Source organism: Carcharodon carcharias, chromosome 10, assembly GCF_017639515.1.
Source record: "Carcharodon carcharias isolate sCarCar2 chromosome 10, sCarCar2.pri, whole genome shotgun sequence".
NCBI classification, from domain to species: Eukaryota; Metazoa; Chordata; class Chondrichthyes; order Lamniformes; family Lamnidae; genus Carcharodon; species Carcharodon carcharias.
The window spans coordinates 118,731,955-118,757,734 of NC_054476.1; the positions used below are offsets into that span (position 1 = coordinate 118,731,955).

At 42.1% G+C, this 25,780-nt stretch overlaps 1 protein-coding gene across 9 annotated transcripts in view; it reads left to right on the forward strand.

Moving 5' to 3' along the window:
* Positions 1-25,780, forward strand: part of LOC121283061 (rab effector Noc2-like) — a 238,999-nt gene that overhangs the window by 90,940 nt on the left and 122,279 nt on the right. For all 9 annotated transcript variants that reach the window (XM_041197079.1, XM_041197082.1, XM_041197078.1 and 6 more), the window contains one exon: positions 6,640-6,769. In XM_041197079.1, coding sequence (XP_041053013.1) covers positions 6,640-6,769 — 130 coding nt within the window. The remainder of the gene's footprint in view (positions 1-6,639; positions 6,770-25,780) is intronic.

Sequence of the window (25,780 nt, forward strand, 5' to 3'; positions counted from 1 at the left end):
CTCAGTTTCAAGGGCAATTAGGAATGGACAGCAAATGCTGCCGTTGCCAACGATGCCCGCATCCCATGAAAGAATAAAAAAACTCACTATCTTTTCCATATGACACCCAAAAATAGCATTATAAAGAAGGGAAAACAAAAGTAGGACGGACTCTTGTGCTGGAAATCAAATGAGCTTCATTGCGATATTTAAAAGGTGGAGTTGAAAGGTTTTGTGTGTTTTCAGCCATAAGGGTGTGCTAGACACCGATTCTCCAGAATTGTTCATCATTTACATAAATGATTGACTTTAGGTTGGGAGGAATAGTTAATTTTGAGGAGGAATGTGACAAAATACAAAATGTTAATAAATGTGCAAAATGGGCAAGTAAATGGTAAATTAATTTTAATATAAATGGGTGTAGGCTGATGCACTTTGGTAGGGGGAATAAGGAGGCCACATAATCCTTGGAATATAAGTCTAAATGTGGTACAAATTATTATAAGTAGCAATGCAGGTTAAAAAGGCCATAAAAGTGCAAACAAAGCACTGGATTTCATGACTAGAAAGAATTCAAAAGCTGAGAACTTATGTTGAATTTGTATAGAACTTTGTTTGGACAACACTTAAGAGTATTGATCTTCATATTACAGAAAGGAAATCAAGGTACCAAAGGAGGTGCAAGAAAGATTTACAAGGATGGTACCAGAACTGAAAGATTATGGCTTTCAAGGAACACTGCACAGGCTGGAGAGGGATGAAGTCTTTAAAATATGAAGATGTTCGTTGAGGTAGATGTAGAGAAGATGTTGGGGAATCTAAAACTAAATAAGTGTAATAAAGAAATCAGGAGAACCTTCTTCTGTCCCTTGAATGTGGAATTCAAAACCATGTGGAGTGGTTGAGGTGAACAGCATAGATGAAGTAAAAGGAAGCTTGAAAAGTACAGGAGGGAGAAAGCAAAAGAAGGTTATGCTGATAGGGTTAAATGAAGTAGGGAGGGAGAATGCTTATGTGGAGCATAAATACTGGCACAGACCCGTTGGGCAGAATAGCCTTTTCTGTGCTGTAGATACCATGTCATTTTATGTAATGGCAGTGGAAAGGGCAAGATGACAGATGCATCTGTAGCTGCTTTAGAATAACTTGATGGCAATGTGAAAAGAGCCTCTGATCAGCAAAATTGAGAATTCTTCATCTCTTCTTCTTCCTCTTCCTCATTCCTATTGAAAATATTTGCCTGCTTTCCCCCGCCCCTCTTGGCAAGGTCAAAGAACTTTGTTTGGTACCACAGCCATGTCTTGGGAGCTAAATTTCTGGCGTCAACCTCCTCAGTGACCTTTTTTCACTGGTGACAGAGATGGTGTTTGGATGGCTCTCTGCCCATCTTGGCCCCGCTGCAGCCACCCACCGTCCCCACCATCACCACCACTGAAGAAACAGAATCTTGCTGTTCTTGCCCATTGCCTGAACCAGAGCCTCCAATGCGTCCTCTCTAGATCTCTTGCAGCTATTTCCGTCCTTGCAGGCATACCCTGTAGTCAGAGTGCTCCTCTTCTTGAATAGGTGCTGACTATCTCAAAAAAGTCATGCCTGTTAAGCTAAATTGACAGTTGCACAGCCAATGATCTGTGTGGGTGGCTTTGGCTGCATAACTGGGTCATTATGATGAACTACCAGCATCAGTTTAGTGTGGTTCCTGCAACCACATGAACAGGCACCCAGCCAAAGAGTGCCCTTGTATAGCATTGACAAAATGAAAGGGAGAGTTAAAACAGGCAAAAGGTCAGGAGCTTCATAGGTTTTTAATACATTTTGGTTCATTTATGTGCACTACAAAATCCATAATTATTGTGAAGGGGCATTAACATATGGACCTTTTGATAGTTTCTGGGCTTTAAGGTATTGCCATTTGTAACTGCATGAAGCAAATTGTAGATTTTAAGGTCAGAAATTAATTTTATCTTCAGATCTGGATTCATGCTGTTATTCATTGGAGAATATGGTGCAGAACAAACACTATGGCTGTGATTTCACACCCGGTGGGGCAGCCAGGGGTAGTCGTGGTTAGGTTGGTGTAAAAGTGGGTGCGTATCCACCTGTCCCTGCCCCTGTTGCAGGATGCCTGCCTGCAGCTGGGCCAATTGAGGTCCTTAACTGGCCGCAGGGATTCATTTATGTGAGGATGAGGCAGGCACCAAATGTGCAATGCAGCAGCTTTCACTGTTTGGACTGGTGACTGAGCAAGAGGGGTGTACCTGTCCTCTGTCCTGACCACCCTAGCCCCCTACCCCCCCTCACCCCTTGCTACAGCCTGCCAACCTGGCTCCTGTGAGATCGCCTCCACAATTACCTTCACATCTGGTTTAATTGATGATCGCCGTTGGGGCCTCCAGTTTCCAGTAGTGTGGCTGGGACCAGAGAGCTGTTGGGCATTTGATTGACCAGTAACTCTTGGAGATCATATTTCCTGCCCCGATGGGGGCGGTAGCCGAGCCTCAAGTCAATTAACTGCCCAACAGCTGTTAAATGGCTGAGGTGCGATACAGCGAAGCAGAGGCTTTTGCATCCGGGGACTAGGGACCCTGCTGCTCTGTAAAATCCAGCCCAATAAGATAAAAACAAAAGCAAAGGAGTACAGATGCTGGAAATCTGAAATAAAAACAGAAAATTCTGGAAGTACCCAGCAGGCCTGACAGCAACTGTGGAGAGAGAAGCAGTGTTATTGTCTCAGGTCATCAGTTCTGATGAAGGGTCACCGATGTGAAACGTTAACTCTGTTTCTCTCTCCACAGATGCTAACAGCCCTACTGGGTAGTTCTGGCATTTTCCTTACTTATTATTAATGTGGCTGGTTTAGTTAAGTTTCTGATCAATGGTTGACGGTGGTGGGCTCAGCAATAGTAATTTTATTGAACGTCAAGAGGAAGTGGGTAGACTCTCTCTTGTTGGAGATGGTCATTACGTGGAGCTTGAATGGCATGACCGTTATGACTTATCATCCAAGCCTAAATGTTGTCCAGGTCTTGCTGCATGTGGGCATGGACTGCTTCAGTATCTGAGGAGTCATGAATCATCAGCGAACATTCCCACTTCTGGCTTTATGATGAAAGGCAGGTCATTGATGAAGCAGCTGAAGATGGTTGGGCTGAGGACACTACCCTGAGGAACTCTTGCAGTGATTCCCTGGAACTGAAATGATTACCTCCAGCAACCACAACCATCTTCCTTTGTGCTAGGCATGACTCCAGACAGCGGAGAGCTATCCCCCTGATTCCAATTTACTTCCGTTTTGCCAGGGCTCCTTGATGCATCCTCAAATGGTCAAATGTTGCCTTGATGTCAAGGGCAGTCACTCTCACCACACCTCTGGAGTTCAGCTCTTTGGTTCATGTTTGAACCAATGCTGTTATGAGGTCAGGAGCTGAGTGGCCTTGGTGGAACTCAAACTGAGCGTCAGTGAGCAGGTTATTGCTAAGCAAGTGCTGCCTGATAGCACTGTTGATGACGCCTTCCTTCATTTTACTGATGATCGAGAATAGGCTGATGGGGCAGTAATTGGCCGGGTTAGATTTGACCTTTTTATGTACAGGACATACCTAGATGGATGCCAGTCTTGTAGCTGTATTGGAACAGCTTGGCTAGGGGCTCAGCAAGTTCTGGAGCACAAGTCTTCAGTGTTATTTCTAGAATGTTGTCAGGGCCTATAGCCTTTGCAGTATCCAGTGCCTTCAGCTGTTGTTTCTTATCACGTGGAGTGAATCAAATTGGCTAAAGACTGGCATTTGTGATACTGGGGACCTCTGATGGAGGCCGAGACGGATCATCCATTTGGTACTTCTGGCTGAAGATTCTTTCAAATTCTTCAGCCTTATCTTTTGCACTGATGTGCTGGGCTCCCCCATCATTGAGGATGAGCATATTTGTGGAGCTGCCTCCTCCAGTGAGCTGTTTAGTTATCCACCACCATTCACAACTGGATGCAGCAGGACTGTTGGTGTCTGTTGCCTTTGCTGTATCCCTTATGCTCAGCCATCTCTTGATAGCATGTGGAATCTATCAAACTGCCTGAGATCTGATGTTGCTGATGCTGATATCGCTGACATCTGCTGTTTAGCTTTCATATAATCCAGTGTTGTAGCTTTATCAGGTTGGCACCTCATTTTTAGGTAAGCCTGGCCCTGCTGCTGACATGTTCTTCAACACTTCTGATTGAACCAGTATTGATCACCTGGCTTGATGGTAAATGTCAAGTGAGGGACATGCCAGACCATAAGGTTATAGATTGTGGTGAAATACAATTCTGTTGCTGTTCGTGGGCTACATTGCATCATGGATGCCCAGGTTTGAACTGCTAGATCTTTTCTATATCTAATCTTTTTCTTATTCTTTCATGGGATGTGAGTGTCACTGGCAAGGCCTGCATTTATTCCTTCTTGCCACTGGGGTGCCTTCTTGAACAGCTGCAGCCCACCTGGTTTAGGTAGACTTACAGTTCTGTTAGGATGGGGGCTGCAAGATTTTGATCCAACAACTGTGGAAGAATGGTAATATAGTTCCAAAGTCAGGATGGTTTGTGGTTAGAGGGGAATCTGCAGGTGGTTGTGTTCCCATGTGTCTGCTGCCCTTGCCCAGCTAGGTGGAAGAGGTTGTGGGTTTGGAAGATGCTGTTGAACGAGCCTTGACGAATTAGCATGGTGGTAGATGTTAAACTCCTGACAGCCAGTTGGTGAATGAGGAGTCCAGAAGTCCATCTTTTCTCAGTTTTAGATTCAGTTACAGAGTATGGCTCCTAACTCTACATACCACCACCAGTGTCAATAGATGTCTCTCTATATGTGCCCAAGTAACCTTCCAATGAGTGCCCAGCACCTGTATGCACTTAACCTTAATTTATACAATTAACAGTAGTGCCACTCAACATGTTGGAGACTGTGCAGTTGTCACTCCCTCCAATATCTTGATGGATAGATGCGTTTGTGGTGAGGACAATATCAAGGAGATTTTTCCTTCGTGTTGGTTCTCTCACCACCTACTGCAGGTCCAGTGTGGCTATTATGTCCTTCAGGACTCGGCCAGCTTGATCAGTAATGGTGCTGCAGAGCTGCTCTTAGGGATTGACATTGAACTTTCCCACTCAGAGTCCATTCTGTGCCCTTACTATCCTCAATGCTTCTTCCAAGTGATGTTCAACATGGAGGAGTACTGATTCATCAGCTGAGGGAGGACAGTAGATAGTTTCCTAATGATTGGCAGGATGCCCTTAGACTTCATGGGGTCCAGAGTCAATGTTGAGGACTCCCAGGGCCACTCCCTTCCAACTGTATACCACTATGTCACCATATCTGGTGTGTCTGTCCTGCCGGTGGGAGAGGATGCATTCAGGAATGGTAGTGGAATTATCTGGGATGTTGGTTGTAAGGTATTATCCTGTAAGTATGACCATCTCAGTCTGTTGTTTGACTAGTCCGTGGGATACCCCTCCCAATTTGGACACTGATTCCCAGATGTTAGTGAGAAGGACTTTGCAGGATTGACTGGGCTTGGTGTTCCCTTGTTGTGCCTGTTGCCTAGATTAATGCCAGGTGTAGTGTCTTTCTGGTTTTGACATGGGTCTAAATTCAAAATGCTAATTCCTCTGTGTTCTCCATAGATGTTGTCTGATGATTGTTTCTAGCATTTTCTGTTCTTGCTTCACATTTATAGAATCTGCAGTGTTTGGCTTTTTATTTGTAAAGAATTATGATTTAGATTTAATGAAATATGAAGAGACTTTGAATTGAATTGGACTATTTTCTAGCATACATGCCAATTTCTTGAATTAAAATAATAAGTTAAGTTGGAACAATATTTAGCTTCTGTTTAAAAAAAATGATGGAACATTAATAACTTGTATACATTTATGATATTGCTAAACCTCAACTTTGTAATCTGGTGTTATATTCTGACACAGGGCATTAAGCAGGTGTAATATCCAATGTTTTATAATTGGCTTCCTAAATGACTGCAATGCAATTCTTAATTCCTGTCTGAATTAGCCAAGATGTTGCTGTTAATGAACTAAAAGATGTATGTTTTAAGCAACAACTTGCACTTATATAGTTTTTTTCATTAGTGAAATATCCAAAGGCACTTCACAGGAACATTATCATGCAAAATTTAACACCAAGCTACATAAGGAGATATTAGGGCAGATGACCAAAATCTTGGTCAAAGTAGTTATGTCATGTGATGCTGCATTTCCACTTCCCTATAAAGAGAATTAGATTCCATGTTATTTCTTTAGTTAATACATTCAGATTTTCATTCAGGCAAGTTTTAAGTTACTTATTAATAGGAATCCCTATGAAACTGTATGAAGCTGCTTGATGATCAGGCTTTCTAGGCATAAGTTTGATTTGATACTTGCAGGCCTGTCAAATGTGACAAAATACTAAGATTCTTTAGATCATTGGGGGTCTTATGCATGCTGGCTGCAAGAGATGCATGGCTTAGGCCTAAAACCAAAAAAGAGTGTGCAAAAACTTCAAAAATGTACAAAAGATTAGTGGGGGGAGGGTTTATATTAGATTATGTTGCAATTTTAAAAAAAGAACTTCTAACTTTATGAAATACTGCAGTTAAGCAGCACATTTATTTCAATTTCTTTTTGTGATCTAGTCGCCTCGTTGACCGTTTAGAAAACATGAAGAAGAATGTGATGGGAAATGGTCTATCCCAATGCTTGTTATGTGGAGAGTTACTTGGATTTCTGGGATCAACATCTGTCTTCTGTCAAGACTGTAGGAAGGTAAGGTATTTATAAGCAACAGCTTTAGGGCTGATTAGATAGTGTTTCTCATTTCATTTAATAATCCAGTTCAGTTATTAATGCAATGCTGTGATGGAGGAGGCTTATTTGATTAATTATCTAGATAACTTTACTTGTCAATAGTCATTAAATTCTGAAAATTACATATATCAGCTCTGATTTCAGAAAATAGATAGTTTGGACATACCATGGGAGCTGACAGATTAAAAAGAAATTGTGATCTTTAAGTTGTTCAGTTCCATTTATAATATGCATCACTAAGAAGGAATGAAACATGACAGACCACCTGGCATCAACCTAGGCACTGGAAACAACAACGGCAAACCCAGCCCTGTCAACCCTGCGAAGTCCTCCTTATTAACATCTGGAGACTTGTGCCAAAATTGGGAGGGCTGCCTCACAGACTAGTCCCACCAGATTGGAGGGTGGCAAATGTAACCCCACTATTTAAAATAGGGAAGGAGAAAACAGCGAATTACAGACCAGTTAGCCTAACCTCAGTTATAGGGAAAATGCTAGAGCCTAATGTAAAGGATGTGATAGCAGGAGACTTAGAAAATATCAACAGGATTAGACAAAGCCAACATGGATATATAAAAGGGAAATCACATTTGACAAACCTACTGGAGTACTTTGGGGATGTAATTAGCAGAATAGATAAGGGAGAACCAGTGGATGTGGTATATTTGGATTCTCAGGAAGCTTTTGATAAAGTCCCATGTAAGAGGTTAATGTGTAAAATTAAAGTACATGGGATTGGGGGTAATATATTCGCGTGGATTGAGAATTGGTTAGCAGACAGGAAACAGAGAGTAGGGATAAATGGGTCTTTTTCGAAGTGGCAGGCGGTGGGTGACTGATTGGGTACTGCAGGGATCAGTGCCTGGGTCCCAGCTATTCACAATATATATCAATAATTTGGATGAGGGAACCAAATGTGATATTTCCAAGTTTGCTGATGACATGAAACTTGGTGGGGATGTGAACAATGAAGAGGGTGCTAAGAGGCTTCAAGGCAATTTAGACAGGTTGGGTGACTGGGCAAATACATGGCAGATGCAATATCACATGGATAAGTATGAAGTTATTCACTTTGGTCGGAAAAACAATGGCAGAGTATCATTTAAATGGTGATAGATTGGCAAATGTTGATGTACAAAGGGACCTGGATGTCCTTGTACACCAATCACTGAAAGCAAGCATGCAGGTGCAGCGAGCAGTTATGATATGTTGGCCTTCATTGCGAGAGGACTTGGGTACAGGAGCAAGGATGTCTTACTGCAGCTGTACAGGACCTTGGTGAGACCACACCTGGAGTATTGTGTGCTGTTTTGGTCCCCTAACCTAAGAAAGGATATACTTTCCATCGAGGGAGTGCAGCGAAGGTTCACCAGACTGATTCCTGGGATGGCAGGATTGTTGTATGAGGAGAGATTGGGCCGACTAGTTTAGAAGAATGAGAGGAGATCTCATTGAAACATATAAAATTCTGACAGGGATGGACAGATTGGGTGCAGGGGTGATCTTTCCTCTGGCTGGGGGGGGGGCCTAGAACAATGGGTCACCGTCTCAGGATACAGGTAGACCATTCAAGACTGCGATGAGGAGAAACCTCTTTACTCAGGATGGTGAACCTATGGCATTCTCTACCACAGAAGGCTGTGGAGGCCAAAACACTGAACATATTTAAGAAGGAAATAGATAGATTTCTGGACTCTAAAGGCGTCAAGGAGTATGGGGAGAGCGCAGGAGTACAGCGTTGAAATAGAGGATCAGCCATGATCATATTGAATGGCAGAGCAGGCTTGAAGGGCCGATTGACCGACTCCTCCTATTTTTTTACCTTTCTATGTCAAGCAAAAGCCTGACAAAGTCATAATCAAGGAATCATATGCTATTGATCACATCACAGACACTACCATCCCCATCCGTGAGTATGTCCTGTCCTACAGCCAGGACAGACCCAGCAGAGGTGGCAGCACTGTGGTATGCGGTCGGGAGGGAGTTCCTGGGAGTCCTCGACATTGACTCCAGCCCCCATGAAGCCTCATGGCATCAAGTCAAACTTGGGCAAGGAAACCGCCTGCTGATTACCACTTACCGCTCACCCTCAGCTGATGAATCGGTATTAATTCCATATTGAACACCACTTGATGGAAGCACTGATGGTGGCAAGGGTGCAAAATGCACTCTGGGTGGGGTACTTCAATGTCAATCATCAAGAGTGGCTTGGTTGACCGAGGTGACTGAGTCCTACGGGACATAGCTGCTAGACTGGGTTTGTGGCAGGCGGTGAGGGAACCAACAGGAGGGAAAAACATTCTTGACCTCATCCTCAACAACCTGCCTGCTGCAGATGCATCTGTCCATGGCAGTATTGGTAGGAATGACCACCGCACAGTCGTTGTGGAGATGAAGTCACGTATTCATATTGAGGATACCCTCCGTCATGCTGTGTGGCATTAACACCGTGTTAAATGGGATAGATTTTGAGCAGATCTTGCGACTCAAGACTGGGTATCCATGAGGCACTGTGGGCCATCAGCAGCAGAATTATACTCGACCACAATCTGTCACCTCATGGCTCAGCATATCCCCCACTCTAACATTACCACCAAGCCAGGGATCAACCCTGAAGAGTGCAGGAGGGCTTACCAGGAGGAGCACCAGGCATACCTGATAATTAGATGTCAACTTGGTGAAGCTACAACACAGGACTCCTTGCATGTCAGACAGCTCTATCACTTACTGCTTATGCTAAGCAATTCCACAACCACCGGGTCAGATCTAAGCTCTGCAGTCCTGCCACATTCAGTCACGAATGGTGGTGGACAATTAAACAACTCGCTGGAAGAGGAGACCACACAAATATCCCCATCTTCAATGATGGAGGAGCCCAGCCTATCAGTGCAAAAGATAAGGCAACAATCTTCAGCCAGAAATGCCAAGTGGATGATCCAACTCGGCCTTCTCTGGAGGTCCCCAGTGTCACAGATGCCAGTCTTCAGCCAATTCGATTCACTCCACGTGATATCAAGAAATAGCTGAAGGCACTAGATACTACAAAGGTTATGGGCCCTGACAATATTCTGGCAATAGTACTGAAGACTTGTGCTCCAGAACTTGCAGCGCCTCTAGCCAAGCTGCTCCAGTACAGCTACAACATTGACATTTACCCGGCAATGAAAATTGCCCAGGTGTGTCCTGCACACAAAAGGCTGGACAAATCTAGCCTGGCCAATTACCACCCCACCAGTCTACTCGCGATCATCAATAAAGTGATGGAAGGGGTCATCAACAGTGCTATCAAGTGGCACTTGCTTAGCTTTAACCTGCTGACTGATGCTCAGCTTGGGTTCCACCAGCTCCTGCTCTTATCACAGCCTTGGTTCAAACAGGGACAAAAGAGCTGAACTCAGAGGTGAGGTAGAGTGACTGCCCTTGGCATCAAGGCAGCATTTGACCGAGTGTGGCATCAAGGAGCCCTAGCAAAACTGGAGCCAATGGGAACCAGGGGTAAAACCCTCTGCTGGTTGGAGTCATACCTAGCACAAAGGAAGATGGTTGTGGTTGTTGGAGGCCAATCATCTCAATTCCAGGACATCACTGCAGGAATTCCTTAGGGTAGTGTCCTAGGCCCAACCGTTTTAGCAGCTTCATCAATGACCTACCTTCTAACCTAAGGTCAGAAGTGGGACGTTTGCTGATGATTGCACTATGTTTAGCACCATTCACGACTCCTCAGATACAGGAACAGTCTATGTCCAAATGCAGCAAGACCTGTACAGTATCCATGCTTGGGGGACAAGTGGCAAGTAACATTCGTGCCACACAAGTACCAGGCAATGACCATCTCTAACAAGAGAGAATCTAACAATTGCCCCTTGACATTCAATGGCATTGCCAATGCTGAATCCTCCTCTATTAACATCCTGCTTATAACTGACCAGAAACTGAACTGGACTAGCCACCTAAATACTGTGGCTACAATAGCAGGTCAGAGGCGAGGAATCCTGTGGCAAATAACTCACCACCTGACTCCTCAAATCCTGCCCACATCTACAAGGCACAAGTCAGGAGTCAGATGGAATACACTCCACTTGCCGGCATGAGTGCAAATCTAATAACACTCAAGAAGTTTGACCCCATCCAGGACAAAGCAGCCCACTTGATTGGCAGCCTTTCCACAAACATTCACTCTCTCTACCACCGACGCACAGTGGCAGCAGTGTGTACATTTACAAGATGCACCGCAGAAACTCACCAAGGTTCCTTCGGTAGCACCTTCCAAACCCTTGACCGCTACTATCTAGAAGGACAAGGGCAGCAGATACATGAGAACACCACCACCTGCAAGTTCCCCTCCGCATCACTCACCATCCTGACTTGGAAATATATCACTGTTCCTTCACTGTAGCTGGGTCAAAATGCTGGAACTCCATCCCTTACAGCAGTGTGGTGTACCTACACCACATGGACTGTAATGGTTCATGAAGGCAGCTCCACACCCCCGCCTCAAGGGCAGTTACGAATGGGCAATAAATGCTGGCCTAGCTAGCGATGCCCACATCCCGTAAATGAATAAAAAAAATCTTATTTGGAAATTCTGTACTAATTGATTTTCTAATGTTTGTCAACAAAGTATCAACTAAATGTGCAGAATTAATATTTTCCTTTAGCCCAGTTGACTATGAAATAGATAACTTCTGATCATCAACTCATCTCCAATGTGCCTGCTAAACAATTGCTATTAAGAGATCTTGGCATTATAAATGATGTTATCTGAGAGTGAGGATTAGAGAACCACTTATCTGTGTCGGAAAATAGCATTTTTCCCAACCAAAAATGGCCTGGCAGAAAGAAAGGTAAACTTGGAATGTCCCCATGTCCCCTCAAAAGATCACAAATTTACAAGTGGCTTGTAGAGATGTTCCGAAAACTGCTAGATTTTTGTAGGAAGATTGAAACACAAAAATGATAAAGGATATTGTAACAGATCTGAGGTCTAATCGATAAAAAGCCTATGAGTTTAAAAATACATTTGGCACTCTTAGCATAATGTACAATGGATGTTGGAAATATTTAATTTGAATGTGTCACTTCATTATTTTCTTTCAATGTGTGTAGTTTAAGGCTAACTAAAGCAATTAAGTTTTAAATGGCCTGGAAAATTTTAATATAACCCAATACATGTGTTGGGATCTTGCCAGGTCAACTTATGCTATCTATAAACTGTTAGGAAATAGAGCTTAGTAAGTTATATTGGTATTTGTGGGTGTTAGGAATGAGTTTTAGCTTTACTGTTTAAGCTTGAATTGTACTTCAGTATCTGCATGTTAAGAAAAGGACAAGTTGAGTTTCAGTTTCACTTTGAAAGGTACCTGCATTTCTAATGAGAGTTTACGATTGTAAGAGAAGCTAAGCAAACACAAGGGAAGAAAAACTGGACTGTTGCCTAGCAACAGGGGTCCAGCGAGGCAGTTCCCTACCACAGGCTCACACACAAGAAACTAAAAACATCAGTTTTTAGTTCAGTTTTGAAGACAGCTCGTAGGCAGAAGCAGCCTGGAAGGGGCAGATGGCCAGTCCCAATCTAAAGTTGGTTGAAAGTAGCTGCCAGAAAGGGATTGGAGAAAAGGGGACAGATAGTCAGTCCCAAGTTAAAGAAAAAAGCCCCCAAAAATCTAGGGGAATGGAACAGGAGAAAGTCCTAAGCAGACCTTCTAGCTAAAGGAAGGACAGGAACTTGGAAAAGGTCCTGTTAAGTGAAGTTAAGAGTGAGGGGCAGATAAAGGCCCCAAGCTTCAAGCTTATAGCTCCAAGCTGCAGGAAGCAGAGTCAAAGCGATATAAAGGCTTGTGAGAAGTCAGACAGTACAAAGAGGCAACAAAGGTCTGTAACTATGGGAGTGTGAAGCAGTGGTGTACTGTTGCCAGCTGAGTCAGTGAGAGAGCGCGCATGGAAGAAAGCTTCAATGCATTTGGAGACCCAGTGGAGAGGAACATCAGAAGGAGAAACCCTGGAGGTGAACGCTTGCGGAAGGAGTCTGAAATAAATCATCAGTTTAGCAGAAGGTTCCAAAGTGGGTTCTTGGAAAGGGGAGATTGGAAATCCTCATATGAAAGATGGTGTTCAGTGAGACTGATTGGCTCATGGTGTTTCAAGCGTCTAATAGGAGTTGAGGAGAGATCCATAGCATCTTCCTGAGGTGGCATCTGTCACTTGGTTTCAGAGTGTGGTGTGTCTGACCACAGGTTGCCAGTTGGTTTACATGGACTGTACTTACCGTAAACATTAGAGGATAAGATAGCTTTTGTAATTTGTGTTATCCTTACAAATATGTATATAGATCTGTAAAGGTATAGTTGTGGGTGAAGGAGTATTGTAATACAGTTCATTTTTTCTTGCTTAATAAATGTTTTATGCTTTTGCTAAAAGTTCATTTGCTGACTTTGCTGACTCTGTTCAGTAGCCCCTCTCCACGTATCTAAACAAACAAATAAAAGTTAGCATCTGTCAAGCTGGTCTCCACTCTGGGATTAGACTTGTCCAGTTGTAATATCAGCTGGGATCATAACAAAACTGTAAATGATCTCCACCAAGCAAGATTATTCCTTTCAACCCCACATTTGTTTTTGATCTATTAATTATGAAACACTTATTTGAAAGTAGCCACTGAGTAATTAGGATTTCAGTTTCTCTTCTAAGACGTTATCTTTACTTCATCTGGTTTTGTTATCCTGTGTGGTGAACATTATGAGGAAATTCTCATTTGTGGTTCATGTTAATGTTTTAGAGGTAATGTTCTGTTCTGGGAAGATGGTTGTTTTGAAAGTAAGTTAACTAAAATTCTGGGCTTTAGAGATTGCCAGAACACTTAAAAGAAAATGGCAGTTCAGAAGGTTACCTATGTTTGTTTCTTAGTATCAGAATAGAGAGATGGAATCATAAAACAGCAGATGGGCTTACTTATCTGGAGAACTGCGGATGTGATGCCTACACTGCTTGCTATACTGGGTGAATGGTATGGAAGGGGCATGAGTTGGAATGGAGGGGTCAAAGGGGAAAATGAAAGGGACATGGGTAAGACCTTTTGAACTTACCTTTCATAAAGTTCTTGAATCCAGACTATGGCTCTGAGGGGCATGAACCATGAGTCATGGAGAAGTAGACCCGACTCCATGAAAATTGCAGGGCTAGGAAATGCCTACCCCTGCAATGGAGCTGGCCAGTTTGGAAATGCAAGCCGGCACTCTTATCCTATGCCAGTGAAATCTGGGGGCAGTGTGAATAGGGGCTGGAATCCTGGAATTGATCCATCTGCCATTTTTAAATGTTTAAATTATTTAAATTTTTAAATTAATTAACTAAAGTCGTTCTGAATCTGAAAAAATCCAGGCCCTAGTGACAGCATGAAGTACAACAAACCTGGGCCTGGGACTGTTAGCAGTCAGGTTTTGTTAAAGCAAGGGCTAAACCAAAGAGGTTAGAAATAATGGAGGATGGGAGGATGGTTAGGACACATCTTACTTTTAAACAGATATTTAGGCCACTTATTGGAACCTGAGAAAGTATCCACGGCTTATGCAATAACTTGCTTCTTCTACAGGCAATGGTGGAGGTCTGGAGTGATCGAATGGCCACATCAATACACCCACTATATTACTTTCACACAACATTTTCCATGGGAATACTAGTACCTAATTTTCACAGCAAGAGCAAGCTTTGATTCTCTCACAACACACAGACTGGGGGGTTAGAACACATTATTCTTCAGAGAGAGCAGTAAGTGTTTTGCAGACCCTCGTTGCTAGCTGCCACACTGGTGAATCTCTTGATTAAGATTATGTGGAGCATACAGTACCCCATCACCATTTGGGCACCTATTCTGAGATGTATTTTACATGTAATATTGTTTTTAGCTTTGTATTGCAGGGTTTGACCTGAGAATCTAGATGGGCATATGTGTAAACATGATACCACACACACTTGGGTAATCATCAAGAAACCCCACTGTTTTGACCTCTTGCTACAGCTCAGTGTCAAATTATGCATCATAACAAGTGTGCCTTAGCATAATCTTGGTGACATTTTGAATGTATTGGCTTACTGAGTAATGGCTCACTATTATCAAATCTCCTGTGACGTCTTAAAAAGGTCTTGAAATAGGAAGGTAAAGGCTGTGGTCTCCTTAACTTTAGAGACCAAGGCCAGAATTTTCCTGTTGGCGATTTGGGGACAGGGCCCGCTCGCCAACGGGAAAATTATGCGGAATGACCTCGAGAAGAACCCACAATGTCGTCCTGGTCCCTTTAATTTTTAGGAAGGCGGGCGGACAGTGAAATCAGCTGTTCGCCTGCTGACCTGTCAATGGCCAATTAAGGCCATTGACAGGCTAATTAAGATCATTAAAGACCTGCTCGTCCAACCTTAGCGCTGGCGGGCAGGCCAGGAGCCCCAGCGGGCTTCTGATAAAACATCCACTGGCGGGATGAGGTTTCATGTCTGTTTTTAAAAAGTGTAACAAAGTTTATGTCGTTTTTATTAACATGTCCCATCTCCTGTGACGTTGTCACATGAGGGGACATGTTAATAATATTTTTATTTTTCTATTTTTTAACTTTTGTGCACTGTCACTAATCTCTCTGAGACAGCATCTCGTCGCAGGGAGCAGTGCGCTCTTTCGCACACATGCGCGAAAGAGTGCACTTTGACAGCTGGGGATTCCCTCTCACCTCCCCCGCACAGGAAGCGCTATGCACTTCCTGTTGGGCAGGATGCCGGGCGGGCCTCAATTGGCCCTCCCACTCAAAATGGTGGCGGGCCCTGTTTTGGCGCCGGGGGTCGGCTGTCCGCCCGCCGCCGAGCCGGTGGGGCCCACACGCCCACCAAAGGCAAAATTCTGCCCCAAGTGTGGCCATGGTTGATTGCTGCTCCAGCTCAAGTAACACAAAATGCCATAAAATAAAAACAAAAAAACTGCGGATGCTGGAAATCCAAAACAAAAACAAAACTTATCACCCCACCAGCCTCCACATTCAAAGGATCATCCTCCTCCATTTCCGCCAACTCCAGCATGATGCCACCACCAAACACATCTTCCCTTCACCCCCCCCTATCGGCATTCCGTAGGGATCGCTCCTTCCGGGACACCCTGGTCCACTCCTCCATCACCCCCTACTCCTCAACCCCCTCCTAAGGCACCACCCCAAGCCCACGCAAAAGATGCAACACCTGCCCCTTCACTTCCTCTCTCCTCACCGTCCAAGGACCCAAACACTCCTTTCAAGTGAAGCAGCATTTCATTTGCATTTCCCCCAACTTAATCTACTGCATTCGTTGCTCCCAATGTGGTCTCCTCTACATTGGAGAGACCAAATGTAAACTGGGCGACCGCTTTGCAGAACACCTGCGGTCTGTCCGCAAGAATGACCCAAACCTCCCTGTCGCTTGCATTTTAACACTCCACCCTGCTCTCTTGCCCACATGTCTGTCCTTGGCTTGCTGCATTGTTCCAGTGAAGCCCAATGCAAACCGGAGGAACACCTCATCTTCCAACTAGGCATTTTACAGCCTTCCGGACTGAATATTGAATTCAACAACTTTAGGTCGTGAGCTCCCTCCCCCATCCCCACCCCCTTTCTGTTTCCCCCTTCCTTTTTTTTTTCTCCAATAAATTATATAGATTTTCCTTTTCCCATCTATTTCCATTATTTTAAAAAAAATTTTTAAAAAATCTTTTATGCTCTCCCCACCCCCACTAGAGCTATACCTTGAGTGCCCTGCCATCCATTCTTAATTAGCACATTCGTTTAGATAATATCACCAACTTTAACTTTAACACCTATGTGTTCTTTTGTTCTATTGTTGTTGACATCTTTTGATGATCTGCTTCTATCACTGCTTGTTTGTCCCTACAACCACACCCCCACTCCACTTCTTTCTCTCTCTCTCTCCGCCCCCCACACACACACCTTAAACCAGCTTATATTTCAACTCTTTCTTGGACTCGAACTCAAGTTCTGTCGAAGGGTCATGAGGACTCGAAACGTCAACTCTTTTCTTCTCCGCCGATGCTGCCAGACCTGCTGAGTTTTTCCAGGTAATTCTGTTTTTGTTTTTGTTTAACACACAATGACATTACTTTGTAACCATCTCCATGGGTGTTGCATAGAACCATATCCAGATAAATGCCCCTCCGACAATACATTGCAGCCTGCACTTCCTTTCTGTCCTCTGCCTTTATAGAAGCACCAAGTTCATAGAAATAATGACGGTGTTGCTATTTTACATGTCATTGTTTTACTTTGGTTCAAAGTCAAAGCAAACAACAAGTAATTGTGTTGAATTTAATGAAGAGCAGCATAGGTGGAAACAGAGCTTTCAGGTCCAAATTCCCAAAAGAGGATGTCAAATTTATTTTGTAAAAATGTTTATTTGTGATTCCACCCTTACCATGGGAGCAGATGTGCATAACATGTGGAATCAGGATTCCTAAACCTTTTAAACAGGTGTTTTTTGGTAGGGGGAGGGGTGTTAGAATTGTGACCTGTAGAGATGGGGTCAGCGTGTAAACATTCTGAACAACTGAAAAGGAATGAAATAATTAAATTGCTCCAGTTTTACAGTTACTGCAGACAAAGATTGTAAAAGAAAACCCATTTGAATGTCACTTCCACCATTATCCTGGTAAGTTAGTACTCTTGCTTCAGACAGGAGTCCAGTGACCTCAATGTAAGTGGAGCATTAATGACGGGAATTCTGATATCTGATAACATCCCATTATTACTGCCTTATCTTGCCACATCCACTTGAGAGTGGAAATGGGCAGTTTTGGGAGGCACCCACTCTCACTTCCAGATGAATTACACACACCTGCAAAGTTGTCTTCCTTCGAACACGCTTGCTCCAAATTGTGTATACTAAAATCCAAAATACAAGGGACTTTAGGACTTCTGTTGCATTCCAGAAGAAAACTGAAATGGTGCAAAACAAAATCCAAAAGATTTTAAAAAAATGTATTGATTAAAGTACTTCTGGCATTGTACAGCCTTTTCCTTTTTCACTAGTAGTTCTATCTTCAAATTAAGCACTTGTGCAAGACTTACTTAATCCTGGTCACAGGTATCATTGAAATAAGCTTTTGCTTTTTTCATGTATAGCATGTAGACGTTTAAGCATTGATTTTGTTCTATTTGGAAGTTGTATGTGATCTTTCTAATGAGAACCGATACTGACTGACCTGAGTCATCAACACCCAGCAGATTCAGTGACATTTCACATTTCTTAAAAAAAAGACAAATTAGCAACCATCTGGCATTTGTGTTTGTCATGTTATACAGCATTGTGAATGCACAAATACAGCCTGATGTGCACAATGTATATCCAGAATATGCAAGGGATATTTGAGCTCTAGTTTCTTTTGATGCCTGTTCACAAAGGTCACATAACTGTTGTAATGTTCCATTTTATACTTTGTTTTATCTTCACGCTTCCCTGGTAATTGATTTTCTGCACCTGTAGATTATTAAAGGTAACTGTTTTTTCCTCTCTGCTTGTGGTTCTCCTGTTTGGTGGAATGAAATTCTCTGTCTCACAAGAGATTATTAATCTTTCATTTCCCCTGCTATGCATGAAACGAACACTGTTTATTCTCCCTTTCTTGCACCTAACTTCATTTTGATGAAAACTGCACAATGATGATGAAACAAGCCAGATGTTTGTTCCCTATGGTGAACAGTTCATGTAAGTGGAGGTTATCAAATAATCATGAAATAGCACAGATTGTTAACCTATCTTTAGTTAACTTCTTAAAGCAGGATTTATACACTGAGCTCATGCCCAGGGGAGCATGGTTTGCTTTGAATCAGCATATCCAAAATAAAGAAAAGATTAAAGCAAAATACTGTGGATGCTGGAAATATGAAATAAAAACAGAAAATGCAGTAAAAACTCAGCAGATCTGACAGCACCTGTGGAGAGAGAAAAACAAAGTTAACGTTTCAAATCCGTATGTCCCCCTGTCCATATGACAGAGCTTTGAAGAAGGGTCATATGGACTCGAAATGTTAACTTTGTTTTTTTCTCCACAGATGCTGTCAGACCTGCTGAGTTTTTACAGCATTTCCCATTTTTGTTAAAAAGATTACCTACCCGAGTATCGTATTTTTTTTCCCATTCCACTAATTTTCTCCTTTTGCTCTCTTCCCTTCTAAAGATTTTCATAACAATCTGAGAAGTATTCTCTTGTAGCTCTTCCAAGTGCCAGTTCTTCATATGTGAGCTTACATAGTGAAGCTTTTAGATCCTGGATAGGGTTGGCTGTATTACAGCCTGGCCAGATTCTACACTCACCAGATACCAATGCCTGCAGACCTCCAGGATAGTGATCAGGAATGGAAACTTGGTTTTTCCCCATCCTCATCCTAGAGCCTCAAGGGAAGTTGTAGCATCCTTCATTCCAGCTGGGATCAATTATCTCACAATAAATGGAATTGTACTTGGGACGTACCTGATTTATACTTGCCACTGAACTACTCGGGAGGTAGTATTTCTTTTATATTAAATGATAGCCTAATCATGTTGATAGAAAAATGTCCTTTGTCTCCTGTTTGATATAGAATGATTAAGGGAAAACGCATGACTTAAATAAAACAAATTACTTGAAAAAGAAAATTAGGAGGGTAGAATAACGGGTGCTGCATCAGAGAAAATTGAAACGAGTGTAATTAAAATATGTAAAAGTATTGTGTACACATTTCTTAGAGTGTGTTTGTGAATAATGATGTATAAAAGATTACATTTCTGAAATTCGCTAAAATATTTCAAATGCCTGTGTTTGTATTTCTAAAACTAATGGAAGAATGAAGTCTCCTGTTACATTCAGCTCTGATATCTGTAGCAGGATTGTTAAGTAATTGAGGTAATGTAAGTTAGCAGTGGTTGGTAAAACATCTCCAGTACAGATCTGATTATATGACTGAAATTTCCAATTTTCACTCTATATAATTAAAAGGTATCAAACTAATCTTTGCCTTTTTTCTGACCTATTTACAAGGGAATTGAACTAGATTTCTGCTGTAGATGTAGATAGATGCTGTAGCTGTCTAAGGGTTATAAGATAAGAAATTTAGTTCATTGCTGAGCTGCTTTACAAGTACAGTGTAAAGTATTTTAATATTTATATAAACCACAACAATCACAGTATTGAACAAGTGATATTGGATAACTTGTTACTATTAGAGCAATCAAATATTAAGACAGACACATATATCTATAAATACTAGCTAACATGGTTATTATCATCATGAGGTTAAGTATTCAGGAGTATACTATATATGTGGGTAGTTAATATTAACTGAGGCTAGTGCCACCCACAGCAACAACTTGTATTTTTATAGTGCCTTAATAAATAATATGTTCCAAGGTACTTCATGGGAGCATTATAAAGCAAAGTTTGACACTGAGGCACTTAAGGAGATATTAGGGCAGATGACCAGAATCTTGATCAAAGAGGTAAATTTTTAAGATATGTCTTCAAGAAGGAAAGAGGTGGAGAGCTTTAAGTGAGGGAATTCCAGAGCTTGGGGCATTGGCAGCTGAAGCATGGCCACCAGTGGTGAGATATTAAAACTGGAGAGGCTCAAGAGATCAGAATTAGAGGAGTGATGAAATCTTGAAGGATTGTACGGCTAGAGGAAATGACAGATGAAAGTGAGGGCCCTGGAGGAAAAGGCAGGGTGCTGGTTAAAGTCTTCATTGCTCTCCCAATTCCCCCTCAGCATGAGATACCCTGTCCTTGTTGCTTCCAGGAATCCTCTCTTGTTAGTTCTAGCGCCTGAGACAACACTTCAATACCTGACACCAGTTCACCACTTATAGTGTTCCCACAGTGTTAGGTCTCAGTACTCCCATGTTCCAGGACTCCCAATGCTCCAGTTTCCTGAAAATGTTATTCCCATTGCTTCCATGCCTCCAGGGCATCCTCCATAATATTCATTGATCCCAAGGCTGTCCTAATGCTTGTAAAGTCTTGGCCTCCTACCAAATATGCCCAAGTACCAGGAACTCCTTTTCAATTCTTCCACAATTCATGATTTCTTTGAGTAATTACTCAGTTCCTCCTCACATGTTTACCAAACACCAATGTTGAATGCCACCCAAACCTAGTCCTAGAGGATAGCTGTAACACAACCCCTTGGCTGGAAATGGGTGGTTCGAATTGTCTGCCAATTTACAGCCGTTTGACATCAATGGAAAGCAAATTCAGGCGTTAAGTAAAACAGGTGACTAGTCCTATCCTTCAGTTTCCCTGCAGGTTGTGTTAGGTTAAAATTACCCCATTGATCTTTTTTGACCTGATAATCATTCCCCTCCCCCTGAGTTTGCCACACTGCAGCAGTATTTAATTTTGCCTGTCTTGTACTGCCAAACCCCAAAATGTCTGAATCCTGTGCTCCACAGTGCTCTCAGTTCTCAAAATTCTTGACTGTTGCTTCCAAGCATCTTCCTCAATGCCACTTAAGTCCAGGAATTCATCACACTCTCGCCAGCCCCCCACTTCAGCTCTCTTCCCCTGCATTGCTGCTACACAATAGTTACCTGCGGTCTGGTGCAGTGTCTCTACCATTAACCTATTAATTCTTCAAAAAAGTAAGAGATAAAACTTAGTATATAATTAAGGAGGATTTTTTTAACCCAGTGTTGTGAATCTTTGGAATTCTGTACCCCAGGGGGCTGTGGAAGCTCAATCATTAATTATGTTTAAAGCAGAGATTGACAGATTTCTAAATGCCAATGACGTGAAAGGATATGGGGATAGTGTGGGAAATGGCAATGAAGTGGATGATCAGCCATGATCATACTGAATGGCCTACTCCTACTGCTCTGTTCCTAAACCATAAAATAATCAAGGCCATAGATTTATGTTTTTATTGATAAACCATACACAATCATGAAATTTGATCCCTAAACATGATTGTAACAGTCTTAGTAAACAAACTAATGTGAATAGTTCAGTCACATGAATCATTGATCCTCATAATACATCTTAGATTATGTGGCATTATAATCCTTTTACAAATAGTGTTTACCATGATTGCCTTTAACAACACGGGCAAAACACTTACTAAATGTTCTGCCAGTCTTTACCATTAGCTTTTTTTACACACTGTTTGCTTCCTTTTTGATTATTATTTGCTTCACTTTTTAAGTTCAGCTTACTTTTACAGTTATCTTTGACTGTTTTTCCCCCCCTCCAATGTGACCTGCAGCTAACCTTAATATTTCTGTTTTGCCTGCCCTGAACCTCCATGCTGGCTGTCTCTTTCACTGTCCATATGGAAGCTCTTTTCCTCCCTTGTTGCATCGCTCCCAAGCATATCAACATGCCAAAGTACTGATCGGTAATTTTTCTCTGTTCTTCCAACTTCCTTTGTGCAAATTGATTTGTGTTTCTTTTTTAACAAGATGTAATGTTCATATTTATACCAAATTTCTTGAGTACAAAAAGCTTGCAATAATTGATTTTAAGAATACATTTTATTTTTTTGTGAAATGAGCTTTTGGTGGTAATTATTTAATCATTTCAATTATTTTGCAATTAAATGTGTGAAGTCTGCTTCATTTGAGATGGTAGTTAAGCTTTCTTTTGACAAAAGATTTTATCTTTCTCCACAAATCAAATTCTAGCATGTTAGATGAATTAGGGGAGGGTAGGTGTGGAAAAGTAAATACTGAAAAATCTAAAATAAAATTGAAAATACTGAAAATATGTAACAAGTCCGAGAGGCTTTTAAACAAATACAGAACTATGGAAGATGGTTGGCCTGAAATGGGGGTGGGAGGAGGGGTTGGGGTGCGCAGATGGGGCAGGGGATAAACAAAATTATGGAAACTGGTGGAAGGGGCATGAAGATAATTTCAGAAGACAGAAAAGAGCATGAAAATAGCTATGCAAAGCAGTGCCAAACTATGGAAGGGCCAGCTTGGGGAGAGAGATCTGCAAATGCAGGAAATCTAAAACTACAGGGACCACACAAGATGCTCACCGGCACCCAAAGAAACATTGAGGTTTGCCACACAGAAGGCGGCTCCCCAGGCCACTTGTGTCTGTCCTGGCTTTTGGCAATGGCAAGCTAAAGCAATTTCAATGCCCTTCCCAAAAAGTTGAAAAAAGACCAGCACCTCTGTCCTCAGTATCCTGATAAAGGGGCCTGCAATGCAAACTCAGTAGACATCTGTCCTACATAATGACAGATCCTCCTCCTCCCAAAGAGCTCCCTGTGCTTCCTTCATCTAAGTTGCCTCAAAATATGTCACAGGTATGACTTGGCTGTTTTAGTTAACATTGATACAATAAAAGTATCCAGAGAGCACCAGTTAAGCTAATTCCAGATTTTAGATGATTTGGCTGCAAAGGGAAGCTGAAAAAAATTAAGTATCAGTGGAAGATGGGATTTTTTTTTTGTTGTTGCCAATTTTCCTCCTGCTCCTGAAGGCATTGCCATGCTGCAATTTTCATCCACAAACAGGCAACGATTCAGAACTCACTTCATAGCAACTCATCATAGGGGTGAGCATGTACAATCAGTATTGCCAGGGTGCTCAACTATGGAGGAAACCACAGCTGAGATTGAATCTTTTGTTGCGCGCTTGACCGTACTTCTAACTGGGATTACCAGATCACTATTGGGAGCAGGCGCCCTATGAGATTTGTCCTCCCCTCTATCTAGTGGAGTGAGGCAAATCTTAGCCTAACTGAGAGTAGCTCACTCAGCACAGATAGACGATCGGACCTGGGATATTCTGGTTTTTATGGTTTAGAGCTGCACTGAGTAGTACCTGCAGTCACTCGCAATTTTTTTTAAATGTAATGAAGGAAGTTGATGTAGTGAACTAATGTGCAGAACCAAGAGGACATGATCCTAAACTGCAGGATCCATAAGTTAAATGTTAATTTGAGGAACAACCTTTCAACTTAAATCACTGATTGAAGGAACAGATTTTACCAACCAAAGCGGTGAATACTGATCCTGCTGACACTTAGATGCAGAATTGGTGAATTGGTTACAGCAAAGACTGGTACCAAATGAATATTGCAGAATTGCTTTGCTAGTTTGTTTCTAATTTTTTTGACCCCCCCCCCACCCCCAATTCTGCTTAAGAGCATGGCCATTGCTACACCTGTAGACAGTTCAAATGTAGAGTTAACAATCACTTCCTGAATTCTGGATTGATAAGGCCATGGAAAAAAGCGTAGGCTCATCTTTTGACATTCCTGACAAATCTCGAGATATTTCAGTATTTTCAACAGCTGCAATTGTTTTGACATCTGTTCTTATCATGTTGGCCCTGGGTTTGTTAAAAATCCTGATGATTGTTTAAATGTAAAATGTGTAGAAATTTTGTTATAAATGGAAGAAATATTAAACTTTAATGAAAAATCAAGATTTGATAGCTTGAGTAAGCTGGCATATGTTAAATGCTTTTGCTGGGTCATTTCATGGAGGGAAGAGCTGTCGGATGCAGATGTAGAAATCCTTGCCATGTCAGTCGGATCCGCCCCGACAGTCCTTGATGTGCACATGATTATTAATGAGCTTTGGCCAAGTATGATGGCCATGACTGGCAGGTTCAAGAAATTTTTTTGACAGTTTGAACTGATCTTAAATGTTCAGTCAATCTGCATTCAGTGCAGCACAAAACTAAGACTGGGTCCATCTACTTGACTTTTAGTTCATAAATTTCAATTTAGATTTGCTTCATCAAACGTATCAGTGGCAGATGTGATTGACAGACATTAAAAACTCTCTATTGAGAACTAATTATTAACTTTATTCCAATACTTAGCCCATATTCATCCATGGCAGTACAGGTTTTTGTCACAAGTTACTTTTTATTGCTGTATCAGACTGATGATGTTCGCGTGTGTGTGTGTGTGTTTGTGTTTTTTATGTATAATATATAGCTATCTGTGCATCATGACTTCAGGGTTTTATTCTTCAATGCTTTTTAAGAAGGCAAATTTTATCAGTTATGTATCACTGCAGGTATCAGATATGGAATCAATGAATTGTCACCTGTGCACCTTTAGAATTTAATTCACAGGTTGTTCTATCCTTTTCCATTACACAGAGTTAATTCCAAATTTCAAAATGCTTTTGCTACATTTTTAATGTATTCTTTTCATAGGATGTGGGCATTGCTGGTTAGGCCAGCATTTGTTGCCCATCCCTAATTGCCCTTTATAGGCCATTGCATAGGGTAGTTAAGAGTCAGCCACCTTGCTGTAGGCTATACCAACCAAGGATGGCACTTTCCTTCCCTGAAGGACATTAATGAAACAGATGGGTTTTTATGACAATTTTATGACAATAGTTTCATGGCCACCTTTACTGAGACTAGCTTTTGATTCCAGATTTTTTGTTAATTGAATTTAAATTCCACCAGCTGCTGTGGGATTTGAACCTGTGTCCCCAGAGCATTAGCTTGGCCCTCTGGATTACTGGTCCAGTGACATTGTCACCATCTCCCCCATCATCAGACAAAGTTTGAAACCTAGTTAAGTTTTTAAGCAAGTACAGAAACATGAAAACGCTGGGAAAGAAAGAAAAAAGGGAAAGTCTGGGGTGGGACCAGGACGCAGGTGGCAGGGCATTGGGTGGATGATGGCAGGAGTGATTATGACAAGAATGCTGAGACTTTTGTGTATAGCACTTTCTGGAGATGATTACCCTTCAGCTACAGAGGATTTAGAAGAAGGAGGAATGGATGAGCACCAGACAAAGTAGGAAAAACATGCTGGCAGTGCAGGAATCCCCTGGGAGTGTTGCATTTGTAAACAAGTCTTCAATGTTGAATACTAGTGAAGGTAACGGCACCTCATGGCAGTGCAGTCACAAGAAAACCCATGGCACAGTGGGTTGGGGAGGTGCATGAGGAGATGGGGTGTTGAGGAGGGGTGGGGGTGCACAAGAAAGTATAAAAATA